The sequence below is a fragment of the Marmota flaviventris genome, chromosome 14, assembly GCF_047511675.1.
Source record: "Marmota flaviventris isolate mMarFla1 chromosome 14, mMarFla1.hap1, whole genome shotgun sequence".
NCBI lineage: Eukaryota > Metazoa > Chordata > Mammalia > Rodentia > Sciuridae > Marmota > Marmota flaviventris.
In genome coordinates, this window is record NC_092511.1 from 77,456,050 (window position 1) to 77,482,705 (window position 26,656).

Consider the following 26,656-nt stretch of genomic DNA (forward strand, 5'->3'; position numbering starts at 1 on the left):
CAGCTCATCTGGAATCATGGCTTTTGGGTTCTCTAGAACCCATCCCTGTCCTATTTAGATCCCTTGACAGTTGGTATGTGCAGTCAGATTCCTGTTGCTTCTCTGTAGGTGCAGTTCCGCCTTCGTTAGGAACTTGGCCATAATATTGGCTATGACTTAATAATAATCAGATGAGAGGTCTTCAGAGCCAAGCTCAGGTTTCCTCAAGTTCCCTTAATCATGGGAAAGTCTGAAAGCTGCCTCTTCCTGATGAGCATGGTGACTTTTTGGCTTGAGTGTGCCTTCTGTTGTCATGCACGCGAGCCTGACAGGTGCAACCCAGGGCCTGCGGTCTCAAACACTCAAGTGTTGTGCCACCAGACTTTGGGCTTGATGAGGTCCCTGTTTGGGCCTCTGTTAGATTGTGGTCTGCAGGGCCCACCCTGAGCCATATGCGGCACTTTGGACATTGTGCAGGCAAGGCCCTCTGGCGCCCTACCCAGGACCTGCCTGGGCCCTAGCCTCCTGGCAGCGCCCCCTTCCACCCACCCTTCCACCCACCCACATTATGGCCTGTCCTGGGATTGCATCCCATGCCCATGGGACACGTGTTGGTCAGTGTGTGCTTCCCGCCTGGCTGTTCCTTGTGTTTTGCTTGGTCCATGGAGTGGGCCCGTGGGCCTCCATGTGTACAGTAGGCTCTCAGCAAATACTTGTTGAATGGATGATTGATAGGTAGGAGAACCAGGCCAGAAGTGTGTGAAAATACTAAAACAAAACCAAAGTAAAAAAACAAATTTGCAGCTACCAACAGCCAGACCAGATTTATGCATAAATGTCAAAAATGTGCTGGAGTAACTAGAACCAGATGGTATTAGGCATTGAAGGCCTGGGGAGCTGAACAAGTTCTAAGTGGTTTTCACACAGGACAGTGGCCGACTGGCCAGAGCAGGAATCATCAGTGGTCACGGCTAGGGAAGCCTGGTACAGGCATGAGCAGGGTGTTATGGGAGCTACGGGTGGGCTCTTTCTATCTAGAAGGTGGCTTCTGAGCCTGTGATTAAGAACTAGAGTTGGCTTGGAGTCCATCTTGTCCTTCTCGTGTTTTGGTTCACAGGATGGACAGCCATTGGCAGGACTGATCCAGGATCACATGGTTTCAGGTGCAAACATGACCACTCGAGGTTGCTTTTTCACCCGGGAACAGTACGTGGAGTTGCTGTACCGAGGACTCACAGACAAAGCGGGGCGCGTGAAGCTTCTTCCTCCTGCCATCCTGAAGCCCTTTCCACTGTGGACCGGGAAGCAGGTAAGTGGAAAGAGTCGGTGTGGGTGAGAAAGGTGACCTTCCCAGAACAGAGGCAGGGAAGACGCCTGAGGCTGGGGTGTGGCTCAGCGTAGAGTGCTTGCCTAGCATGAAGGAGGCCCTGGGTTCCTTCCTCAGGGCCGCAAAACACAACAAACCAAAACCCTTAATCAGTCTGTCTGTTCGTTTGGGATCCCTGGATCTGAGTGGTTTCTGTCCTCTGTTTCTGACCTACTGTAACCCAAACATGCTGGTCACAGCCACGCTGGTGGCAGCAGTGGTGACGTTTGCTGGACGTGACAAGAGCTTTGCTGAATTCAGTAGATGCCTCACCAGATTCACCTCTCATGGCCAACCTGCAGCTGGTGGTCTGCAGGAGGGAGGTGGTGATCTCACACTTGGGAGACCAAAGACACTCATCCCGGACTTCCCAACTCCAGAGCGCCACACCATACTTCTCTGGAGGTGACCGAGTCACTGTGTGTGACACTAGAGTGAGACAGGTGTGTTTTCCACTCTCGGCTGGCCTCCGCCTTCAGCTGCCCACCCGGCAGCTCCTGCTCCTCACTGTGGGCCTTGGCTCCTCCTCTGTAGCCAGGGGTCAGGAGGGTGGTCTCTCCCGCCCTTCCTGCTCTCCGGGGGATCTCAGTGGGTGAGGTTCATCCTGGATACACTTCTGTTGGTCCTTGTTTGAGATTCTGTTAGATTCAGTTTGCTGCTGTTTTGTTCAGCATGGAGTTTGCATCTCTGTTCCTGAGGCTATTGGACAACAGTCGTCTTATATCTTTGTCTGGTTGTGGAGTCACGGTATTAGGTGTCATAGAATAGTGTCTGTTATTAAGTGTGCTGTTTTGGTATCTGGAGTTGGGTATCAGAGAATAAGTTGGGATGTGTTCCCTCTTCCGTTTTCTGTAAGAATTTGTGTAAAATTGATGTCATTTCTTCCTTAAATGCTTGTTGAAAATCACTGGCGTCAGCATCTGGCCCTAGAGCTTCTTTGTATGATGGTTTTAACTTTAAAAAGAAAAGAAGTTTGTTTGACTTAGGTGTGGGAAGGATGTTTTATTGAATTCCTGTTTCTTTAATAGATTGCTATTTTGAACACTTCTGCAAAAGTTCATGTACAGGGAATTGGACTCCTGATCAGGAAGCGGGACCTGGGGTCCGTCAGTGGTGGGCGCCTGCCTGGCCTGTGTGAGAGAGGCCCTGGCTTTGTCTGCAGCACCACGGAACAGCCGTGAGCCCACGGGGCCACGGGGGCTGCTCTCCTGAATGGATTCTGGCTGCTGTTGTGGGGTCACTGGCACCAGGGCGGGGTCTCCAGGGGCTCAGGTCCAGCTTCTTGGCATCCAGAGCAAAGAATCGTGCAAGGTGCCAGAAACTGGCAGGCAGGGCAGAGGTTTACCAGAGGTAAAGGTAACACTGCGAGAGCAGAGTGGGTGGAGCTGTGAAGTGGCTCAAGGACCCACCTGCACAGTGGAGTTTGCTTTTATTGGGTTGTACTAGTGCCCCCCACCTGCTTCCCTTGGTGCACTTGGGGTTGATTGGCAGCTTGATTGACAGCTGAATTTTATGTAATTTCTACTACCCCTGCATAAGTTCCTTTTTCCTGTAGAAAATGGCACAGAAGGATAGCCAACTGCAATGCTAATAATACATTAACTAGCAATAAGTTAACCCTTGGACAGTCCCTTGGGCTGTTGTGGAAGCCCAAGACCAGAGGTCAAGTCCCCTTCTGGTCATCTGACTTCCTCACTTTAACCCCAGGAAAGGGCTTCAGGTGGATTGTTGGGAGGGTTCTGGGTGGAGCTGGGAGCCTCCTCCCCTTGTCCCACCTTCTACCCAACAATGGGAGTCAGTCTTTATAAAGGATGAGTTTGGGCTGCATGTGCCTTCTTCCCAGCCTCCAGAACTGGAAGGAAATCCATTCCTGTTCCTTATGAATCCCCTGCCTGTGGTGTGTTGCAGCAGCACAGACTGGACCAGGACAGATATGTGGCTATTTGGGCTTCTGTTTCTTCTTGAGTGAGCTTTCAAGGATTTGTGCGACTCCGTCTGAGTCGTTGAACTCACAGCATGAGGTTGTCCGTGGTGTTTCTTTGTCATCCTTTTCCATCTCTCTCACTCTGACATTGGTGGTGTGTCTTTCTCGGTTCCTGATGTGTCTGTCTAGGGTTTATCAGTTTTATTGCTTTAGAAGAACCGGTTTTTAGTTCCACTGACATCTCTGGCCTTCTGTTTTCTGGTTCACTGATTTCTCTCTGATCTTTATTAACTTTCATTTTGGCTTTGGGTTTCTACTCTTTTTCTAGCTATTTCAGATTGAAACTGAAGTCAATGATTTTAAGATCTTCTTTTAAAATATAGACATTTTGTGAGTAAGTTTCCTACTTATATTCTGCTTAAGAGGCATTTCACAACTCATGGTATATTAAAACCTTTGTCCACTTCAGAATACTTTTGATTTTTTTGACCGTGAATTATTTTTAAGTACCATATTTTGTTTTCAGATATTTAAGGATTTTCCCAGTATCTCAATACTGAGTTCCAGTTTGATTGCTTTGTGGCCAGAGACCATACCTGTGATGATTTTAATTCTTTTAAATTTATTGAGACTTGTGTTAGGGGTTGAAAATGGTCTGTCTGGTAGGTGGTTTGAGTTTGCTGTGTCCCTGTTGACTGTGTGCTTCCTCGCCCGGTGTCCAGTGTTTTGAAAACCGGTGCATATTCATGCTGCTGCTAGTTCTGAGGGAGGCTAAATCAGGTCACATGCTCTATCCTGACCAGTCATAGAGATTGAGTTAGCAGATTGGATGGGGAATTTTGCAGTTTGAAATTTTTGTACAGATCAGCATTCTCGGGGATTAGTGTTTTCCGTAAGGACCAGGAAGTACTTATTTTTGGCTTTGCTGTCCATCTTCTGGGCTGCAGCTACTCAGGTCTGCCACTGTAACAGGAAAGCAGCCCAGGACAGTGTGGAAATGGAAGGACATGGTCATGGCCCAGCTTAGCTTCATTTGCAGAAATAGGTAGTGCAGTAGGTCACATCTGGCCTGGAGGCCATGGTTTGCAACTCCTGGCTTAGTTTGCCGTTTGTGTTTGTCCCTCTATTATTCCTATTTATTTGTCTTTATTTTATAAGCCATCACATTATCTTGGAAGTCAGTGGATTTGTATGTAATTATTGTCTTGAATTTAATAGTATTTTGTTTAAAAATTAAGTAGTGTGTTTAAAATAGAACCAAACAGCGGACAGGGAATATATAGCCAAACCCACAGATGATTCCTTCCCTGTGATTGGGAGTCTAGCCTGAGACGGCATCGGGCTGTGGGCAGGCTGCTTGGGAGAAGCAGAAAGCCAGCTTGCCCAGCATCAGAGCTGCCCGGTACACACACCCCCTGCTGTGGTGCCAGCTGCTAGCAAGGCAATTCTGAGTGCTGTGGGTGGTGCCGCAGGGCTCTCGGCACCCGCTGCAGCCTGCACGGGCACACAGGGAAAGCGTTGTGGGAAGAAGAGCCCAGCAGGCTGCCTTGGGGGGTCAGGGACAGCTTCTTTCTCTTTTTAAATATTTCTGGGTTGTGATGGTTACTTGAAACAAACAAAATTAGAATACAGACTCATGCTTGCTTCCCTGTTTCAGTGCCCCCCCCGGGAGGATGTCGGGCTGTTTATTTGCAGGTGGGTGAGAAAGGCAGGAGCACTTGCGTGGTGAGGATTCCTTCAGGGGCCAAGGGTTCTGCAGAGAAGGCCGGCTTGAAGTCAGGAAGGGAGAGCTGAGTTTATTCTTCAGCCCCATTTGTGGGTGTGGTGGCCTGCAGCCCTGTAATCAGTTGTTGGGGAAGCTGAAGCAGGAAGGTCCCAGGTTTAAGACAGCCTGGGCAATCTGCCTCAAACAAATGGACAGGACTGTAGGTGTGGCTCGGTGGCAGAGCACTGGGTTCAGTTCCCAGTGCCAAAAAAGGAAGGAAGGAAGAAAGAGCATCTGCAGGTCTCCGCAGCTCCCAGCAGGCAGCTGCGTGAAGGGCACAGAGTGAGCCTCCCCCCGACTGCGTGAGGAAGTGTCCGGCACCCAGGCCAGCCCCAGCCTTCTTCTAGCCCCTGCGCAGCTGGGGCCGCGTCTGGAACCTGATGCGAGTGGAGTTGCATGGCTGGCCCTCCCTCTGAGCCACCCATGCCACTCGTGTGGTCACACACAGTGGGCTGTCGTCGTCCTTGCTTTGTAGTGTCCCACATGTGCATGTGTCACCTGCATTTGTCCATCTTCCTTGGGTGGGTGGACATCTGGCCGTCTTCAGCTGGCCTTTCACACAGGGCTACTCGGAAACCCCAGCACATGTCTTGTTTGTAAGTGTCATTCAGAAGCAGACACCAGGGAACACAGCTGCCAGGTCAGAGGCCATCTCACTTTTCCAAAGTGCTTCAGAGAGAGACTCACCAGCAGGGCACGAAGCTTCTGGCTGCCCCATCCTCAGCAGAACTCTGCTTTACTGCTGGGTGGGGCTTGGGGGTTGGGGCCTACTGGATTAGCCGTCTGGATGGGGACATAGTGACATCTTCTCGTTTCTCCATGTGCTTAGTGGCCATTTGGATATCATCTTTTGTGAAGGGCCTGTTAGAGTCTTCTGCCTGTTCCCTATTCTGTCATTGTCTTATTGTAGGTAAAAGGCTTGTGGTCTGTCTGTGTGGGGTTCTTTGGTGCTAGAGATTGCACCAAGGTCCTCCTCCTTGCTAAGCATGCACCCTACCACTGAGCTGTCTCCCAGGCCCAGGGAAGAGCTGTAAAACATGTATTTTGGTGTCAGTCCGTTGCTAGATGCGTGAATTGGAAGCGCCTACTTAATGGTTACCTTTCCCCTAGTTCTAATGGTGGGTTCTGTAACATTCCATAGTCCCTGGACCTTACACTCTGTGGCGGGACGGTTTGCCTGCCCCTGCACTGTTGCCCATAGCCTCATGGGTCCACCTGTCATGCCTGGCTCTGGAGTGAGGCAGGGTGGGGGGGTCACTCCCTCCCGTGTTCGTTTGACAGCTGTTGTTGAAAAGTCCTGCAGTGCTCCTCAGTGTCTCCTGGTCACGCACCAGACAGTGGTGTGGGTCAGTGCCGGACTCCTGCAGCTCCGCAGGTCTCGGCTGCATTCACTGTGCTATGCTACCTTCGTGGCTCTAGCTGGATGTGAAATCTAGTAAGAAGGGTTTCCTTTCTCGCCGCATCCTCGCCTGCATTTGTTATTTTTGATTGGTTGGTTAATAGCCACGTAACTAGAGTAAAATGGAATCTCATTGTAGTTTTGGTTTGCTTTTCCCTGATGGCTGAAGATATGGAGTACATTTTCACATATTTATTTGCCATTTGTATTATTCCTTTTGAGAAGTATGTATTGAGGTCATTTTTTGGTTGGATTACTTGTGTTTTATTGCTGATTGTGTGTGTGGTTTAATATTTTGGGTTTTTTTTTTTTTTTGCATATTCTAGATGGGAACCCTCATCAGATAATTGGCAGCCACCTCCTGTGCTGCAGGCTGTCTCTTTTTTTTGATCGTTTCTTTTGTGTGCAGAAGCTTTACAGTTGGCTGTGATCCCATTTGTCAATTCTTGCTTTATTTCCTGTGCTGTTGGAGCCCTACCCAGGCAGCGTGGCCTGTGCTGCTGTCTTGGAGTGTCCCCGTGTTCCCCTAGTAGTTTTCAGAGTTCCAGGTCTGCATTAAGGTCTTTGATCCATTCAGGTTGCCTTCTGTACAGGGTGAGAGAGAGAGTGTGGATAACCAGTTTGCCCAACACCATTTGTTGATGAGATAGTTGTTTCTCCCAAGTGTATACTTGGCATCTTTGTGAGGAATCAGTTGGCTGAAAATGCATGGATGTCTTTATGGGTCCTCTATTCTGTTCGATTGGTTTGTGTGTCTGTTTCTATGCCAAGAGCATGCTGTGTTAACTGTGGCTTTGTGGTATGTCTTGAAATCACGGATTTTGATGCCTCCAGCTTTGCTCTTTTTGCTCAGGATTGCATTGGCTATCTAGAATCTTTTGGGCTTCCATGTGTATTATTAGGATTATTGGTAATTTGGGGATTGCTTTGAATCCAGGTAGTTTTGGATAGTATAGCTATATAGTAGTGATTCTCCCAATCTTTTCCACCTTTTGGTGTCCAGTTTCTTTCTTCAGTGTTTTGTAGTTTGATTTTAAAGATCTTTCACATCCTTAGGTTTATTGCTAGTTGTGTATGTGTGTGTCTTTTGCAAATGGGATTACTTTTCTTGATTCCTTTCTCAGTGAATTCATTAATGGCATAGAGATAAGCTACTGGATTTTGTATGTTGATTTTATATCCTGCTACTCTATTGAACTTACCAGTTTTAGTAGTGGTGGAGTTTTTAGGGTTCTCTATGTGTAGAGTCCTATCTGCAGAGAGGGGAACCTTGACTCCTTCTTTTCCTGTTTAATACCTTTTATTTCCCTGCCTTGACTCATTGCTCTGGCCGAGTAAGACAGGTCAGAGTGGAGCCTGGCCTTGCTCCTGAGCTTGGGGGAAAGGCTGCTTCCCCTTCACTGTGCTGTCTGTGCACTTGTCCTCCATGGCCTTTCTCACGTGGAGCTGTGACCTTGCTTACTAACTTTGTCATGGAGGATGTTGAATTTTACCAGGTGATTTCTTTGCATCTTTTTTTTTTTTTTTTCTTTTTTTTCTTTTTTTTTTGATAAACATGTGATTTTTGTCCTTGATTTTTTTTTTTTTTTAATATTCTCTGTTACATTTATTGATTTCCGTATGTTGAGTCCTAAAAATCCTTGCATCCCTGGAATGAAACCAACTTCATCATGGTATGTGATCTTTTGAATGTGCACTTGAATCCAATTTGCATGTATTTTATTGAGGATTTTTGAGTCTGTGTTCATCAGGGATATTTGTGTATAGTTTTCATTTTTCATGTCCTTGTCTGGTTTCAATTAGCAGGGTAATCATGGAGTGAGCTTGGTTCCTTCCCTTTTTTCTTTTTTTTTTTTTATATTTATTTTTTAGTTGTAGGTGGACACAATACCTTTATTTTATTTTTATGTGGTGCTGAGGATTGCACCCAGTATCTCACACATGCTAGGCTGCCACTGAACCACAATCCCAGTCCCTGGTTCATTCCCTTTCTGTTTTTATTTCCTCAAAAAAAAAAAAAAAAAACACTTGCTAAAATTCAGCAGAGAAGCTGTCTGGTCTGGTCCTGGGCTTTTCTTTGTTGAGAGACTTTTTATTTTGATTCAATCTCATTATTTGTTATTGGTTGGTCTACTTAGGTTTTTTTGTTTGGTTGGTTTTTAGAGATAGTTTTTAGTTGTAGATAGACATAATATCTTTATTTTGATTGTTTATTTATGTGGTGCTGAGGCTTGAACCCAGTGCCCCACACGTGCCAGGCAAGCGCTCACCACTGGGCCACAGCCTTCCTGAGCGTTTTTAATACTCTCTTGGTTCAATTTCATAGGTCCTACATGTACAGAAATTTGTTCATTTCTTCTAGATTTTTCCAATTTATTGGCACTTATTTTTCAATATATCTTGAATTTCTGTGGTAGAGTGTCTCCTTTGACATCTCTAATTTACTTACTTGGATCTTTGTTTTGGTTACTTTAGCTAAAGGCTTGTCAGTTTCGTCTTTCCAGAGAACCAACTCTTTGTTTCATTTATGCTTTTGTTATTGTTGTTGGTTTTTGGTTTTGTTTTTAGCTTCTGTTTCACTATTTCTGTTCTGATTGTCATTATTTCTGTTCTTCTACTGATTTGGGGTTGGTTCATTCTTGTTTTTCAGAGACCTTGAAGATGCAGCATCATTAGGTTATTTATTTGAGATCTCTCTCTCTGTTTTTTTTTTTTTTTTCTTTCTTTAATGTAGGCTTTTATTACTTTAAACTTCTTCTTAGTTTTGCTTTTTGCGCTATCCCATAGGTTTTGGTATGTTGTACTTTCATTTTCATTTGATCCAAGGGATTTTTAAATTTCCCCTTGACTTCTTCAGTGATCCTCTGTTCGTTCAAAAGTATGTTGATCAGTCTCCACGTGTTTGTATGATTTCTGAATTTTTCTTGCTGTTGATTTCTCATTTTATTCCATTGTGATCAGAGGAGATGTGGCGTATGCTTTCAGTTTCTTTGAATTTGGTAAGACTTGCTTTGTGAACTAATATGTGGTCTATTCTGCACGGAGCCCCATGTGCTGACAGAGATCATGTGAATTCTGCAGCTGTCAGATGAGGTAGTCTGTCGATGTCTGTTAAATCCACTTGATCTAGAGTGTAATTTAAGTCTGCTTATTCTGTTGTTCTCTTGGTTTTGCCTGGTGAGAGTGGGGTGTTGAAGTCACTGCAATTGCAGTGTTGGGGCCTGTCTCTATCTATTAGGTCTCTTTGTGTTTGTTTATAAAACTGGGTGTCCAACATTCAGTTCATACAAACTATAATTGTATCTTCTGGATTAATTGTTCATCTGAACAATGTATAGCAACTGTTTGTCTCTTCTGATTTTGTCTTAAAGTCTCTTTTATGAGATATAAGTATAATTATACCTGCTTGTTTTCAGATTCTGTTTGCTTGGAATATCATTTTCTATTCTTTCTTTTTCAATCTATATATATGTCTTGAGTCTTGAATTTTTTTAATATTTATTTTTTAGTTGTAATTAGACACACTACCTTTATTTTATTTATTTATTTTTATGTGGTTCTGAGAATTGACCCAGGGCCTTGTACTTGCTAAGCAAGAACTCTATGGCTGAGCCACAACCCCAACCCCGAATTTTTTTAATCCATTCAGCTGATATAACTTTTTAAATTGGAGAATTGAGACCCCTTACATTCATTTATTACTGAAAGGTATATCCTTGTTCCTGATATATTACTGACTTTCTCCTGGTTGTCTGAATATTCTTTGTTCATTTCTTCCTCTCGTTCCTCTTTGGAGTTTAGTGACCTACTGTATTGGCAGTGTCACTCCTGCCGGGCCCTGCTTCTACCCTCACGCACTCTTTGCTCTCCCCTTTCTTCCTTTGGCCTGCTCGGGAGTCTGGTTCAAGTGCAGGGGCTGCTTGGTGTTTCATCTCCTCTCATGTGTTGTTGGGCAAGTCCGGGGTGACCTGTGCCCTGGAGGGGAGCTGCCTCTCGCCTGCCTGAGAGCAGCACTTTGTGGTTGCAGGCCTACAGGGCCCAGCTCCTCTTCTACCCTCAGCCTTCCCCTTTTCCTCCAGGTCGTGTCAACACTGCTCATAAACATAATCCCCGAGGACTACGTCCCACTGAACTTGTCCGGAAAGGCAAAAATCAGCGGGAAGGCCTGGGTGAAGGAGACTCCTCGGCCTGTTCCTGGCTTTAACCCTGACTTCATGTGCGAGTCCCAGGTAGGGTGCCCTCGGTGCAGGTTGGAGATGGCCCCCCCCCCAAGGCTGAGACAGAAGTGGAGGCACGCTCATGGGACTGCCGCCTGCCTCAGGAGCCGAGGGCTGTGCCCAGGGTGCTGTCCACCATTGCTTTGGGCAGGATCCAGAGTGTCTCTACCATCTAGCCTGCAGTGTGAGCCAGCCAAGCTTGGAGACACAGAGCCCAGGTTTCCCTCAAGACCACTTAAGAAAGTTGAATGCTCTGAGGTCCCAACACCCCAGCTGCAAGCCTCATGACAGGGTCAAGAGGCCTCCCAGGGCAGTGAAACCTGGGTGCCCCATGCTGGTTCAAGAGAGCAGGCCGGTGGAACATGCCCACAGCCACTGCGTGTCACCGGTGGGCTTCATGGTGCTAGGACTCTTTTTCTCTTAATTAGCTTCTAACCCTTTAGCCCTGCTCCATGAGAGTGCAGATTCGGGTTGAGAGGATGCTCCAAGGGTTTTGTTCTTGCCCGAAGGGTGCTAGGGAGGGATACCTAAGCCCCGCTCCCAGCGGCCACGTAGCAGCTCTGGTTCTCATTTCCACGCACTTGACCTCAGTACAGGGTGGGAGAGCAGGGACACTGAGCACATTGGAAAATGTGTGTGTGTGATCCCTTGAGAAAACTTCAGCAACTGCTGGTGTGTTTGCCTCCTGTTCCCTGAGGGACTCGAGGCAGATCACCAAGAGGCACCCAGCTGGAGGGAGGCTAGTGCTGTCAGAAGGGCACGTGGAGATGTCCCTGCAACCTGGTGCTTCCCACAGGTGCTAATCCGCGACGGGGAGCTGCTCTGCGGAGTGCTGGACAAGGCGCACTATGGGAGCTCCGCCTATGGCCTGGTGCACTGCTGCCACGAGGTCTACGGGGGCGAGACCAGCGGCAGGGTCCTCACCTGCCTGGCCCGGCTCTTCACCGCCTACCTGCAGCTCTACCGAGGCTTCACCCTGGGTGAGCCTGGCCCCCCACCCATAGCCACGACGGGTCAGCCACTTCTGCCCTGGCCCTCCCTGCAGCTCGCTCCCCTGGGCCTTTCCTGCCCTCACACCCTCCTGGACTCCCTCGGCCCTCCCTGCGCTGAGGGCTTTCCTGTTAGTGGTTGCCTGTGCCTGGGAACTCCACTGAGGTAGGTGGGTCTGCTGACCCTGAGCCCAGTGTGTCCTGGAAGCAAGAGGCACTGTCGTAGGGAGTTGGCTCTGACACAGGAAATAGGTGTGCTGTTTCTCTGCACTGCCATCCTGTCTCTGGAGTGGAATCTGAGTGGGCCGGGGGATGCCGTGATGGGTTTCGCTGTGGCAGAGGGAGGCGCTCTGCTTCCTAGGCTTGCTCAGTGCAGGTCTCAGGCCCTTGTGTCTCTGGCCCATGTGTCTCAGGTCCTCAGGTCTCAGGCCTCCGGGTCTCAGGCCATCACATCAGACTTTGCAGACATCTGAGCCCAGTTCTGAGTGGTCAGTGTTTGCCTTCCTGTTCGGATGTTGGCCGGGGGACTCTGGGGTCCTGCTGCACTTACAGGTGGAGGCAAAATGTGGTAAAGTGAGCAGCAAGCTCTACCGGTATGAGCAGCTGTATAGCCCATGGGCCCTAGGGTAGACCTGAGTGAAATCACCAGCTTTGGCCTCCTGAGGCTGCTGTGGCAGGGATGGGGGAGCCTGGTTCAGGCTAGACACTCTGTACCTGCACACCACAATCACCATACAGGTGGCCTGGGACATGAGGCTGCTGGGAGCCCTTATGGAGATATTCCCAACCCTTCCTCTGCCCCTAAACCTAGCTTCCTATCCCAAACCCCCTCATGTCCTTCTAACAGGGACTTACTTGGTGATAGCACAAGAGTGAGTGTTTATAAGCACAAGTTGGGGACTCAGGTCTCAGCCTGTTTTGTCACTCGTGAGAAAAAGATGATAAGGTCGGAGATAGTGGCGATCTGAGATGCCATGTGCCCAGCGCTCCTGTGTCTGGCCTTGGCCCAGAACATCCCCCAGTTCACGGGCTGGGAGAGGCTGGGCTCGTCCACCCTGAGCATGTCTGTTTCATGTCACAGGTGTGGAAGACATTTTGGTTAGGCCAAAGGCAGATGTGAAGAGACGTAGGATCATTGAGGAATCCACCCACTGTGGGCCCCAGGTAAGTGGGCTGGGAGGCCATGGCCTGCCCATGGACCAGAGTCCTGCAGAATGAAACCCACACCTCCTCATCTGACTGCATCCCCGCCACGTCTTCACTTCCTTTAGGCTGTCCGGGCTGCACTAAACCTGCCAGAAGCCGCATCATGTGATGAGGTCCGAGGGAAGTGGGAGGATGCCCATCTGGGCAAGGACCAGAGGGATTTTAACATGATCGATCTGAAGTTCAAGGAGGAGGTGAACCGCTACAGCAATGAGATTAACAAGGTCAGCCTGGAGGTGCATGGACTGTCCCCACTTGTTTGAATGCTATTTTTTTTTTTTTTTTTTTTTAATTCCATTTGGTTGTCACTCAGGATTCTTTGGGGCAGATGGCTGTTTAAGAGGTGACTGGTTAGGATTTGAGGTGGGATGGCTAATCCATTGTTTGAAGAGCCCAGGACCATGTCCTGCCTCCCTGGCAGGCCCGGGAAGACCTTGGACTGGCGTTGAGAGGGACCGACTTGTGCAGTATTTCTTATGGAGTGACGACATCGAAGGGATCTGAAGGGGGGCTCTCCTGTGGGCCACGGCAGGTGGACGTGCAGGGTGCGGCAGCGCCAGAGAGAAGCCTGCTCCAGGTCCGACTGCTCAGTGCTCACATGTGCCCACAGGCGCATATGGGGCAGTCTGCTTGGGGCCTGGCCTGGAAGTGGACATGAGGAGCAGGAGCTCGTGCACAGGAAGCCATACCAGGCCCCTGGCAGTCGGGCTGTAGCCCGGCTCCCTGGCCCTGCAGCAAGGAAGAGACGAGGCCTACCCCAGCTCACGCCAGCCTTGTCTGTGGGGCCCTGCACACGAGAGGTGGTGTTCTGGGCGCCTTCAGCAGGGCCAGGGCCAGGAGGCGCAGCTCCCTGACTGAGAAGGCTGGGCTGGAGGACTTATCGTCAGAAGTGGCCTTGGGTGGCTTGTTGTCCCCACCTCCTGTCCTTCCTGTTTTTCCCACCTAGGCTCTGCCCCTCCATGTTGGGCTGGGTTTCAGGTGCCCTTGGCATCTTCCCATGTCCCCTCCTGTGGATCTGCCAGCATCTGCTGGCCTTGGAGCCATAGTCAGGCTCCCCACTGGGTGCTCGTGTGGACACAGTGTGACACTGGTGGTCTACCTGGTGGTGAGGACCGGGTCGGCCTAGCAGGGCATCGCCTCGATTTTATGCCCAACTAGTACCTTTTTAGAGCCACCAACTGATGGCACCTCCTCCTGCTTCTCTTTGACGAGTGAATGGAGCCCGCCACTCCTGTCTGGGGATGTGAGGCGGCCAAGGGCCGAGGTGGGGGCAGCATGGGGGTGGAAGCCCACTGAGGCTTCCCCTGCCCTGTGCAGGGCATGGCCTGTACCTGGCACGTGTTCCAGCAGATGGCCTCTGCTCCAGGGCCCACCTGACCCCGGGGCTGGGGCAGGAGGTGGAGGAACCCTGACACGCCCGCTTCCCTCCACAGGCGTGTATGCCTCTTGGTCTGCACAGGCAGTTCCCAGAGAACAACCTGCAGATGATGGTGCAGTCGGGGGCCAAAGGGTCAACCGTGAACACGATGCAGGTGGGCACAGAGGGCGGGCTGCTGGCAGTGGGCGGCTCCACATTCCACATAGAACGTGGTGAGACTGAAGGAGTGAGGTGCAGAGCAGTGACTCGTCACACACAAACACACCACTCCTGACAGATCATAAGCTGAGTCCCCTTCAAAAACCCGAACTTGAGTGGGTCCTGCAGCACCCTGTCCTTGGGTGAGTGGCGAGCAGCAGGAGGGTGAAGTGGCCAAGGGCCCTCCAGAAGGCCCAGTCGGTGGGGAAGCCCCAGCACTGTGCCCTCATGGCGCGTGCCCTCAGCCAGCACCTCCATCGCCTGAGGTTCCCTGGACCTAGGGTGAGGGTCATAGTGCACTGCTGTTTCCTGCACTTCCCACCAGCACCCCAGACCCTCCACATGCAGTGGTGATTCTGGTGGCAGCTTCCTTCCCAGCCTTACTCCTTCTGTGAGCCCAGATGTCTACCTCAGTCAGGAGAAGGGGACTCAGCTGCTGTGTTTTGAGGCGGCAGCTTCCCGGGTGTCCCGCCTCGTCCTGAGTCTGCCTGGTTTCCTTCCCCAGATCTCATGCCTGCTGGGACAGATCGAGCTAGAGGGGCGGAGGCCCCCATTGATGGCGTCTGGCAAGTCGCTGCCCTGCTTCGAGCCCTACAGGTTCACCCCCAGGGCTGGCGGCTTCGTCACTGGGAGGTTCCTCACCGGCATTCAGCCCTCCGTATGTGTGGGTTTCCCGTGTGCCATCTCCTTATTCCTAGACTCAGTGCCAAGTGACCCGGGCCCCAACCATGGCTTTACATGAGAGTGGCCAAGGACAATGTCAGGCTACTTGCTGCCTGCCCACCAGACCTGAGGGCCCAGAGGACACGACCCTGGGGAGGGCAGAACTTAGCCCAGTAGAGGCATGCCCATAACAAGGAGGTGCCCGGGATGGCCACACAGCCTCTCCAATCCTCTCGGCTGCCATAAGAGCTGGAGGAGGGGGCCTCTGTCTTCCCAGGAGCCTGGGCTGCCACAGGGAACCACATGCAGGTCCGTTGCACAAAGCCCCCATCCCTCCCTGGGCTCTTTCACAGTGGGAGGTGCTGTCCAGGGAACATGCCCAGTCCTCCTCTGGAAGGGAAGCTCCCTCTGCTCCCCACCTCAGTGGAGCAGCTTTGGGTGTTAGTGCCTTTCAATCCCCGTGTGTCAGGCCACCAGGGCAGACCGCCATCCAGTGCCAGTCATCCAAGGCTACGGCCCCCAGGCTCTCCTGGCCATTGTGGTCTCTGGTGAGGGATGTTGGAGGCTCTCGTAGGCTGCAACCCCGAGCGCTTGCAGAGTCCTCCTAGTGGGTGGCGGCCAGCATTGCTGTATGTGACAGAGTAGGAGGGGGGTCAGGAAGCCACTGCCTTCCCCAGCTCCTGCGGGGTGGGCTGAGGACAGCGGTGATGAGCTCTGACTGTGGGCTGCTTCCAGAAGCTTGGAGCATGCCACACCACTCTGTTTGCCTGTTGGGGTGGAAGGTAGAGTGGGCGTGGGGCAGACAATGCCAAGTGGGATGTGGGGTCCTGTCCTGAGGATGGGAGCTGATGCTTTTGATCCTGCCCTGGGTGGGAAGAGGCAGAGGCCACTGGAGCTGTCCAGTGCCAAGAGCCCTGGAGACTGGGGAAGGAGAGAGACACCCGTCAGGAAAGGCCGCGGGTCCCCAAGCGCACGTTCAGTACCTGTGGTGTTCCTGTCCCACTCTCCCGCAGGAGTTCTTCTTCCACTGCATGGCGGGGCGTGAGGGCCTGGTGGACACAGCAGTCAAGACCAGCCGTTCCGGCTATCTGCAGAGGTGAGAACCGTGTGCCTATGGCAGGGCCTGCATCCCAGGGCCTTGCTCCCACCTTCGAGGACGATTCTTGGGATCATGACAACTTTTTTCTCCAGGGTGGCCAGACAAACCAGCAGGTGTCCTTCCCACCTACTGGTCTGCCATCCCTGAGGACATGGGTGCCGGCAAGGGTCTTGAATGGGAATGAGCTATGCCTGCCTCTGAGCCTGCAGTTGGTGTCCCTTTGGGCCTAGGTGTCCCTTTGGTGTCTTCCCCTGCCTGGAAAGGGGATAGGCAGTCCTCGTCCCACCACGGTGGGCATGTAGGAGTCAAAGATCAAGTCCAGAGGAGTCCTGACTCCAAAGAGCCAGCAGGACAGGTGGCAGAGCCCTGCCTTCCAGGGACCCTCCCTTGGGGACCTTCTGTGCCTAGAGAACCCCCTGCTGGGACCTGGGCTGGGAGTGGAGAGTGCTCAGGCTGGGTCCTGAGAGAGCCCCCATTGGCCAGGAGGGTGGGGCTGTTCCTGCAGGCTCCAGCTCTGCCCTTCCTTCTGCTTTCCCCCGGCTCCAGAGGCTACAGGGGAGAGTAGAGTTGAAGTGGCCTTTAGGGAGGAACCTGCGTGCAGTCAGCAGTGCCCAGTTGGGAGTGCTCGGTGCACCCAGGCTCGGTGGCCACACTCCATGGCTTGGCCGCACGGCCACTCCTTCCTAAGCAGCAGTTCTACCTCCATCCCCAGCCACTCAGAAAAACCTAGGAAAACCAGGACATGAGTGGTCAGGCAGGTCTGGTCCTACCTGGTTCCATGTGCAGGCAGGAGGCACCAGGCCCTGCTGGAAGAGAAGGGCAGGAGCCGTGGAGGCCAGGCACAGGCATCTGCGGGGGCACTGCTAGCAGAGAGGGTGCGGGCAGGCTGGCTGTTGGGGTGCAGGGTGGATGCTAGCAGCAGGGCTGTGTGGCAAGCCCTTGCAGAGCTGGCCCTCAGGTGGCCTCCTGACAGGTGCATCATCAAACACTTGGAGGGGCTGGTGGTCCAGTACGATCTGACGGTCCGGGACAGCGACGGCAGCGTGGTGCAGTTCCTGTATGGGGAGGACGGTCTGGACATCCCCAAGACGCAGTTCCTGCAGCCCAAGCAGTTCCCCTTCCTGGCCAGCAACTACGAGGTAGTGCCAGGCCCACTGCGCAGGCCTGCCCTGGCTGCACTCAGGGTCTGAGGGCCTGAGCACCCTGGGTGCCGCCATGGTCGTGTGGCCTCTGGAGTCCAGTGGGAGGGCTGTAAAGCAGGATCTCAGAACCCTGTGACCTGGATCACGTGAGAAGGTGCGACAGCTGCGGGGTGGAGGCAGGTGCTGCATACCAGGTCCTGAGCTACAGTGCTCGGTGGACACTGTCCAGGGGCGGCCTCACCACGGCTTGGGAAGGTAGACAGTAGCCTGCCGGTCTTACAGCAGAGGCAGCCTTTGAACCCAGGCCCCAGCACTCGTTTCCACGTGGCCCAGTAGTGACCATTGCCTTTGACTCAGCATCCCATAGTGCAGACTGGGAGCGGAAATAGCCAAGCCCTCTGAGAGTGCTGGGCTGATAGCAGGGTTGAGAGAGTGCTTGGGTGCAGAGTCCTGCCTCTCTGGGGCCATCCCTGTCACCACATTTTCTTCCCAGAGGCTCCCCCTGTTCCTGGAGGGCCCTGAGCATGCCAGTCCCTCCTGCATGCCCGCGGCTCCTGACACCGCCACCCCGAGGCTCTGTTAACACGCTGAGGCCCTGATTGGCAGTGGTGTTTCGTCTTCATGAGGGCACTTTGAAGGCTCCCTGGGGCCCCAGGAGGCTGTGCTTAGGCCCTCCGCCACCCCTCATCCCTCACGGTACCTGTGTCCTTTGTCTTCGTCATCAGGTGATAATGAGATCCAAGCACCTCCATGAAGTCTTATCCAGAGCAGATCCCAAAAAGGCCCTCCGCCACTTCAGAGCTATCAAAAAATGGCACAGCAGGCGTTCCAGCGGGCCGCTGAGAAGGGGAGCCTTCCTAAGTTATTCCCAGAAGGTCCAGGACACTGTGAGGGCGCTGAACCTGAAAGGCGAGAACAGGAATGGTCGCAGCCCAGAGGCCCAGCAGGTGACGCTAGGGTGCTGTGTCCCCAGCGCCTAGCATTTCCAGGCTCTGGGCACCATCAGGGCTGAGGGTGGGGGCTGCTCCTGAGAGGACGTGAGGTGACAAGGCCAAGACCAAGTGGCACGCACTGGGTAGTAAGTTGGGTCTCTGACAGGGTGTCTTGGGGCTCAGGGTTCCCCTGGGCTGGTGCAGATGTTGGAGGCGGGCCCTGGTGGGACCCTGGGAGGGATAGCAGTGGTGCCCAGGGCCTCTCCCTGCTCTCTCCCTATGCTGCTGCATCCTCCTGTGGTAGAGCACAGCTGGGAGCCAGAAGCCAGCTCTCTGCCTTGGGGACACCCGTATGGGAGGACCTGACCAGGCCTCCTCTGCAGCCTCAGTGTGGTTGGCCCAGGGCAGGCCCGTCTCGGCCTCTCCTGGGCCCCTCACTGCCCTTCTGACTTCATAGAGGAGTCACAGTTGGGCAGTAAACGCTGGAGGCGGTCTGCCTGTGCCTGCAGCCAGGACAAAGAGTCTCTGGTCATGGTCACGCAGCGGGCCCTGCACAGAGGGCTGTCTTGTGTTAAGTGTCGGGGTACTTCTGACCTCACACAGGCAGGCTCATCCTCCTCTCGCCCTCCCCTCTCCTGGAACCAGGGCCTTTGAGCCCCCATGCCACTGGAACCCCAAGAGAGCCCTCCCGCTGCTGAGACCCTTCCTGCCCTCCTGCAGGTGTTGCAGATGTGGTACGAATTAGATGAGAAGAGCCGGCAGAAGTACCAGAGGAAGGCGGCCCCTTGTCCTGACCCCAGTCTGTCTGTCTGGCGCCCAGATATCTACTTGGCGTCTGTGTCAGAACATTTTGAAAAAAAGATTGATGACTACAGTCAAGAATGGGCACTTGAAGCAGAAAAGAGTTACAAGAAATCGGAGCTTTCTCTGGACAGGTGACGACCTTGCTTTGTTGTCTGGTGCCTATGGGAGGAGCTCTGCCTCTCAGGCCCTTCCCCACCCAGCCTAGGAAGAGGGCCGCCTCCAAGGTTGCCTCTAGCAGGAGGGAGGGAGGCGAGACCGCAAGGGCACCAAGCACACCCTGAGGCTGGCCAGAGCAGGGCAGAGAGCACTCCTCTCATCTGGACCAGTACCTGAAAGGGGCACCGCTGGGACAGAGGTCTGCAGAAATGACGCTCCGTTTGGCAGGGTAGACATGGCTAAGAGTCAGGGTCAGTCTGTTCTGCTCCTGGGCACTCTGTGGCCCTGGGTGAGTCACTCACTGCCCAGGGATACTGTCCTCAGCTTTCCATGAGGACGTGGATCCCATGACCGCAGTGATCCTTTGAGCTGCGGATCTCCGGCCTATGAAGGGGTTAAGGGGAGGCCTCAGCTCAGAGGAATTCTGCAGAAAGGGAGACAGCCTATGGGCTGAGTGAGCCAGCATGATGGGTCACTGCATCAGAAGGGCCCAGGAGTGCCTAATAGACGTTGGTCCTGGTTGTTCCCACCAGCTTCCTGAGGACCTTGAGGCCATCTTCCCTGGTGAAGCACATGCCCAGGCTGGTGGGGTCAGGAGTGGGCTCACACTGGCCAGGAGGTGGGGAGCAGTGGAGGATTTGGGGGGACCAGATTCTCCATATGGACTGTGACATGGTTACCTCAGCCACCAGCCGGGCTGTCCCTGCAGCTCAGAAAGGGCCTGGAAGGACTTACCAGGAGGTGCAGCTTTATTGCTGCCCACCGCACACCCCCATTCACCCACAGCAGCTCATACCGCCTCTGTCGAGCCCCGTCCTGCCTGGGCGTGGTCAGCAGAAGCACAGCATGGCTACCCTCGTGTGGTCTGCAGCCACTTGAGTAATGGAGCTCCTCCTGCCCCTGGTGCCTTGTGAACCTGCCTGATCTCTCCTGTCTGGACCAGGAGGCTTCGGCCCTCTCCAGACTGTGCCAGTGGGAAACAGGAATGAGGGATGAGCCACAAGTCCTCAGAGCCGAGGGGACCTGCAGTCACTGGTCTGGGTGGATGTGTGACGTTCTCATGAATGTCGGGTGCTGCATCCCCAGCTGGAGACGTCATCGTGTAATTTTAGGACATTGCAAGGTCACTAGCCAGGACCCAGAGGTTAATGGGATCTTTCACCTAGGAAGCCTAGAAAGAGGCTTCTGGCACTGTGGCCACTGCATGCCTGCCCTGTCCACCTCCAGGTTGAGGACCCTGCTGCATCTCAAATGGCAGCGCTCGCTCTGCGACCCGGGTGAGGCTGTGGGCCTGCTGGCCGCCCAGAGCATCGGGGAGCCGTCCACGCAGATGACCCTGAACACCTTCCACTTTGCAGGCAGAGGCGAGATGAACGTCACCCTGGGTATCCCAAGGTGCGGGCACAAGGGTGTAGGGCTGGCCCTCTACGGAAGAGGCTACTTCGTGAGAGTGAGCGAGCATGTGACAGACAGGGTCTTGTCAAAGTGGAGGTCAGCACTGGAATTGGGGGAGCTGGTCTGGTTTCTGTGGCCAGACGGATACCTCAGCCTTCGAGGATCCCCGCTGCTTCTCTGCCAGTCCTGTTTCAGGTTTCTGGGCCTTCTTGTGGAATTGCACAGGGCCATTTTGCTGCCCAGCTCCAGGAACACCGCCCATATAGACCCTGACCCTGACCTGCCAGGTGCATGCGTGCACACTGTGGTAAGACAGCCACCAGGCAAGGGGAAAACATGAGTCAGTCCGCCATCCTGCACTCTCGTTGATGGCTTCCAGCCTGCGGAGTGAACAAGGCCTGATGGACATGCCAGACGGGCCTGAAGGCTGGCTAAGTGCCCTGCGTCCCAGTCACCCTGGGAGAGTTAGGTTCAGCCCTACCCTTGAGGGATTCGACAGTCCCTCACCGTCACAGCAGGCAGGAGCTGGGGTCTGGTTCAGCATATTGCTCAATGAGATTGCAAGGCCACTCCCATCCCAGCACACCACTGATGTTTCTAGAAAAAGTTTCATGCAAACAAGGAATCTGGTTACCTGTCATGAGCAATTGGGCCCTTGTTCTGTGACAGGTTGAGGGAGATTCTCATGGTGGCCAGCGCCAACATCAAGACACCCATGATGAGTGTGCCCGTGTTAAACACCAAGAAAGCCCTAAGGAGAGTGAGGAGCCTGAAGAAGCAGCTCACCAGGGTGTGCTTAGAGGAGGTAACCGACTCAGTCCAGCTGCACTCAGGGTAGAGACACCATCCTGAATTGTCCCCTCTGCATCAAAGACCATCCCAGCTGCTCAGCCCTCGGCTGTAGTCCCAGCAGTGGGAGAGATGTTGTCTCTACCAGGTGCTGAGCAGGGTGAATCAGGAGGCTCTGGAGATAACCATTAGTTCTAGGGCACCCCATGTCCCCACAAGAACGGCTCACCAGCCCTGCAGGAGCCCGGGCCTTGAGGCCCTGCCGTCCTCTGGAAGCTGCTGGAATCCGCTCCTGCCACCCCCAAGGATCCATGCTAGCAGAGCTCACTGGAGTTTCCTTAGAATTTTGGCCTGTGGCCCAGCTGCTGTCCCCCCCAGAACCTACTGGGTTTCCTGTTTGCAGTGTGGTCACTGGGGCTGGGACAAGTCAGGTCCATCTGTCCATCTGGTTCTAGGTGTTGCAGAAAGTTGACGTCCAGGAGTCCTTCTGTATGGGAGAAAAACAGAACAAATTCCGGGTGTACCAGCTGCGGTTCCAGTTCCTGCCACACGAGTACTACAAGCAGGAGAAGTGCCTAAGGCCCGAGGACATCCTGCACTTCATGGAAACAAGGTCAGGGCTCAGGGCTCAGGCCATGCTTGTAACTGACCTTGGCCCAAGAGCAATCCTGTTCCAGAGCTCCAGGGGTGGGGTGCATTTGTCCATTGAGCCCTGCAAGAAAGTGTTTAGGAAAAGAGCGGGCCCTGCCACTTAATCTGGAACCCTTGTCCAGTCTGGCTTGTGGGGATGACCCAAAGACCTTGTTGGCCCTTATAATCCCTGAACCCAGGTCCTGTCCTGTGCCAAGGGGCGGGAGCAGTTCGTCTCACTGTAGAACTGTGCCCGGCAGAGAGGAGGAGCCAGCGTGGTGTTGGTGTTGGGTGGGCTGTGGGTGCACGCAGCAGCGAGGCCTGGTGAGCACCCAGCAGTGCCTTGCTGCCCAGGAGCCCACCTCTGTAACCAGGGTTGCCACCAGTATCACAGAGAGCCTCTGGCCACTGATGATCACGGGAATGAACTTCCTTGGACATTGGAAAGGTGTAGGCTGGATCTCTCGGACTGCAAAACTAAATGGCACGTGTACATATTTGTATCAGATGAAGGAGAGAAGGGCACAGGCCATATGCAAGGGTGCTGGTGTCAGGACAGGCGGGAGGCCCATGCAGGCTGTCTTAGTGAGTGGCTATCCCTTGCAGGTACAGGCCAGACGTGGCCAGATTTTCTGATTTTTGAAACAAAAAAGGCTTCCTCCTTTTTAAATTTTCCTTGGTGATATGATCACATGCTTTTGCTTTTAGAAATACCACCAACTAATTCCCATTTTACAAAGGCTGCTAGGCCTACACAGATCCCCTGTCTTGGCAGGACTTGGCCCCTGGCCGCTGCCTCTAGCCCCAACCTCTCCTGGGTGCTCCCAGAGCTGCTCTCACGTGCAAGACAGTGGCAAGCAAAGGAGCACGCTCCCTGCCCTCCACCCACGTTCTTCTCTGTCTCTCGGCCCCCACCTCCCTGTGCCCTAAAGACGAGGTGGCCCTGTACACTGGCCCTGTGGCATTCAGGGCAGGGGCTGTGGGGATAACCATCTTGGGTATACGCTCAGCCCTGTGGATGGTCCCTGGCTGGGCATCCCCTGCAGCAGCGTCCTCCCCGGGCAGGAGGCTTACTCCACCAGGCAGTCCTCATGCAGGCTCCAGCCTGCCAGTTTGCCCATCGGCAGAGGAGCAGGTATGGCCAAGTTCTGTTCTGTCCTCGAAGTCCTCTTCTGAGAAGTGGGACTTTGGAGCATAGTCCACGAAGGTGAGTGGGCGGGCCGGCCCTCTTCTCCTGAGGCCTTGGCCTCCCCAGGACAGACTAAGCTAAGCCTCTTGGAAGTGGAGTAAATCACGCTTTGTTTTTTGTGTTTATTTCTTCCTGTAAGTGACGGCCCTACTTTGTTCAGAAGTGAAGGATTTTTTTGAGCTCCAAGTTGGGTTTTGCTTGTGCACTTGAAAAGCTGTGATGGACCTGGCCAATGCGGGCACTCTGAGGGGCAGTAGTCCTGGTGACTCCAGCAGAGGGGCTCCGAACGCCCGGGCAAAGATAGAGAAGGAGCAGGCTGTGTCTGGCCTGCGGTTTGCAGGGATGCAGCCGTATGACCGCCTCAGAGAGCCTTCAGGACACCCCAGGGGCCACAAGTGCACTCAGAAGATCCAGCCTCCCTGGGGCTGCCCTCCTCGCTCCACTTCCTCCCTGCTCCCTCTCCCCCTTTCCTTTGGCTTCTCCCCTCCCCTCCTCCCTCCCCTCCCAGCTCTAGGACCAAGACAGGGATGCATCCCTGGAGGGAGATGCCTGAGCAGTGGCCCTTTCTGTGGGTACCTGTTGCTTGGGGACTCTGAGAACTGTCTGGAAGGCAGGCCAGGGGTGAAGCAGAGAGCTGTCGGCGCTGGCCTCTGGTCCCAGCTGGTGTCTTTGCTAAGTCTGACTCTCCGAGCAGCAGTGCTGGCCGTAGCCAGGCCCCTGTGGACACTGCCGAGGGTCATGTTCCCAGTGTGTCGTCAGTCGTGTGGGGTGGGAGGCTCTCTTCAGTTGCTCACTGACAGCTGACCTTGGAAGCTGTCACCACGGGCCATCGCTTCCCTTGCTCTGGGCAGTCACAGAGGCAGAGCCTATGCACACCGGGAAAACGTCCTGTAGCATGCCTTCCACATGCTGCCCGGTGGCCCGTCCACTTCCCTCAACCAGTCCTGGTCGCTGGAGACGGGGATGGAGGTCAGGGAGGCTAAGCTTGGGCTGGGGCCAGGGAGGCTGCTTAGGAGTTACATTGGCAGTCCCACCTCGCCTTGAGGAGTGGTGCCTCCAGCAGGTGGGCTGCGAGCCAAGGCCCCACGACACCTGGGGCTGAGGCCAGCAGCCTTCTGGGGAGGTGGCTTCAGAGCTGAGGCCACCACAGTCGAGACAGTTCAGGGACACCTGAGAGATGGCGCAGTGACTGCTGCTCTGCAGAGCAGCCTCTGAAGCTCCTTGCAGGCCAGGAACCCGTCTTGCCACCCCTGCCTTGCCCTGGGCCAACTCAGGGTGGGCTCAAGTGGACCCCTGGCTGGATGTGCAGGCTTTGTCCCCCAGTTGGGTGTGCTTCAGTGGTCTGATGAAAAGCTCCTGTGGGGACAGGATAGGCAAGGCCCTGAGGGACCCTCTAAGTGGTGACTGGAGGCAAGGCCCCAGCCTCTGGGTGACCGTTGACTTTGGTCATACTGACCTGCTTCCAGCCTATAGACGTCGTTGGTTGCCACAGAACAGGTTGTCACTTGTCCCAGGCCTTCCTTCTCGCAGTCAGGAGCAGCTCTTCTTGTCGGAGCGGGTTCTGGAGATGCTGCTCGGGGAGAGGCAGGGAAGGTTCTGGTGCCACTGGGTTCCTGACCTACGGCCAGTTCTGGCATCCTGGTTAGATGAAAGCCACTGGGGCTCCCCTGGCAAAGGTGTGCAGGGAGTGAGTGAAAGCCTGCGGAGTGTCACCTCAGAGCCGTGACACTGGGTCCAGCAGCACTTTCTGCAGAGCAGGCCCATCGCCGTGGGGCTGGTGCTTCCTGACATGCTGAGTGCCACTCAGATGAGGGCAGAGTGAGCAGACAGGAGAGGCTGGCTCTGCTGGGTGCTGTTCCTGTGGGCATCACTCACCTCCTGCCTGGCAGTCAGGGGAGGGCAGGCATGCTGGTGCTGATGGAGGCGCGTGGCTGCCTTCTCACCGCAGGTTCTTCAGGCTCCTGATGGAGTCCGTCAGAAAGAAGCACAGTAAGGACTCCAGCTTCAGAAGCGTGAACACTCGGAGAGCCACACAGCAGGACCTGGAAGGCGCAGGGGAGTCGGAGACGAGGCGGGTGAGTGGGGCCACGCAGCCAGACCCAGGGCTGGGCGCTGGTGGGCTCGCAGTCCTCTCTGGGAAGGGCCGTCCCTGCTCAGTGCTCTGCGGGCACTTCCCCAGGTAGGCTGGTCCTCGGCATTCTTTTGCTGGTCTCTGAGCACCAGCAAGCCACGTTTATTCCCGGATGTGATGGTCCCAGCCAGCCCTAGGTTGGGGCCTGGGGACACGCATCTCTGCTCTCAAGGAGTCTGAGGGTGGGCGTTAAGTGTTGGCCTGCACTGAGCCTTTGAAGTCCTTCTTCTGGCCTCTTTTTGCTCTGCCTTTGACTTGGAGCCAGCCTGGGCTGCTCAGCGAGACCCTGTCTGAGCAGAAGAGCTGGGGTGCAGCTCAGTGGTTGAGCTCCCCAGGACCATGAGAAGGGGGAAGTGCACGTCTCTGAAGTGGTGCGTGAGGAGGTGAAGATGAGGGAGGAGGCTGGCCCCCAGGGCAGCAGGTGCCCAGAGGAGCTGTAGGCGGAGGCTGGAGGCTGTGGATCCACAGAGCGCTGGGCACTGGAGCCAATCACTGCTCTCCTTGCCCTAAACCGCAGGGTGAGCAGGAAGGGGAGGAGGAGGAGGAAGGGGACATCGTGAACGCTGACGCCGAGGAGGGGGATGCTGACGCCTCCGATGCCAAGCGCAAGCAGAAGCAGGAGGAGGAGGTGAGGCTCTGGCTAAGGCGAGCATGATGAGGCCCTGTTCCCAACACTCCAGGGCTCTCCCCAGCTCCCAGGCCTCACCCTGTGTTGTGCTGGAAACCCCCAGAACTAGAGAAGCTTGGGCAGACGTCAGGCTATCTCCGTTTTACGGTGCAGGTGTGGCGCACCCCTTCCCCAGCCAGTCCCTGTCACAGTCCCTGCCAGGACAGGGCAGGCTAGAGGACTGAGCGTGGCCTGGGGAAGGGCAAGGGAGCTGGGAGTGTGGGCAGCAGGGGGCATGAGCTCTGCAGGGCTGGTGGGCCCTGGTGGCAGCCGTGCACTGTCGTCTCCGCCAGGTGGATTATGAGAGCGAGGAGGAGGAGGAGAAGGAAGAGGAGGAGGAGGACGCACAGGAGGAAGGGGACGCCGACGGTGAAGGTGGCCCCCAGGCCCGTGAGCCAGATGAGACCACAGGCTCGGGCCCCAATGAGGACACGCCCCCGAGCCCTCCCCTCTGCCCAGGGCCCCAGGGAACCGAGGCCGTGGAGCGTCGAGTGCAGGCTGTGCGGGAGGCCCACTCTTTCGTAGAGGACTACCAGTATGACACCGCGGAGAGCCTGTGGTGCCAGGTCAGTGGCGCCCAGCTGGGCCCAGCCCACGGTTGGGCTTCCCCTGCACACAGTCCCTGAGAGCCTGTGGCC

At 54.3% G+C, this 26,656-nt stretch overlaps 1 protein-coding gene across 1 annotated transcript in view; it reads left to right on the forward strand.

Moving 5' to 3' along the window:
• Positions 1 to 26,656, forward strand: part of Polr1a (RNA polymerase I subunit A) — a 60,260-nt gene that overhangs the window by 27,267 nt on the left and 6,337 nt on the right. The window contains exons 14-30 of the mRNA XM_027948855.2: positions 1,097 to 1,288; positions 10,513 to 10,662; positions 11,447 to 11,630; positions 12,721 to 12,803; positions 12,911 to 13,069; positions 14,279 to 14,377; positions 14,927 to 15,079; positions 16,098 to 16,180; positions 17,157 to 17,322; positions 18,051 to 18,272; positions 18,978 to 19,192; positions 20,445 to 20,612; positions 21,282 to 21,417; positions 21,857 to 22,014; positions 25,169 to 25,295; positions 25,869 to 25,979; positions 26,312 to 26,584. Of these exons, the coding sequence (XP_027804656.2) occupies positions 1,097 to 1,288; positions 10,513 to 10,662; positions 11,447 to 11,630; positions 12,721 to 12,803; positions 12,911 to 13,069; positions 14,279 to 14,377; positions 14,927 to 15,079; positions 16,098 to 16,180; positions 17,157 to 17,322; positions 18,051 to 18,272; positions 18,978 to 19,192; positions 20,445 to 20,612; positions 21,282 to 21,417; positions 21,857 to 22,014; positions 25,169 to 25,295; positions 25,869 to 25,979; positions 26,312 to 26,584 (2,679 nt within the window). The remainder of the gene's footprint in view (positions 1 to 1,096; positions 1,289 to 10,512; positions 10,663 to 11,446; positions 11,631 to 12,720; positions 12,804 to 12,910; positions 13,070 to 14,278; positions 14,378 to 14,926; positions 15,080 to 16,097; positions 16,181 to 17,156; positions 17,323 to 18,050; positions 18,273 to 18,977; positions 19,193 to 20,444; positions 20,613 to 21,281; positions 21,418 to 21,856; positions 22,015 to 25,168; positions 25,296 to 25,868; positions 25,980 to 26,311; positions 26,585 to 26,656) is intronic.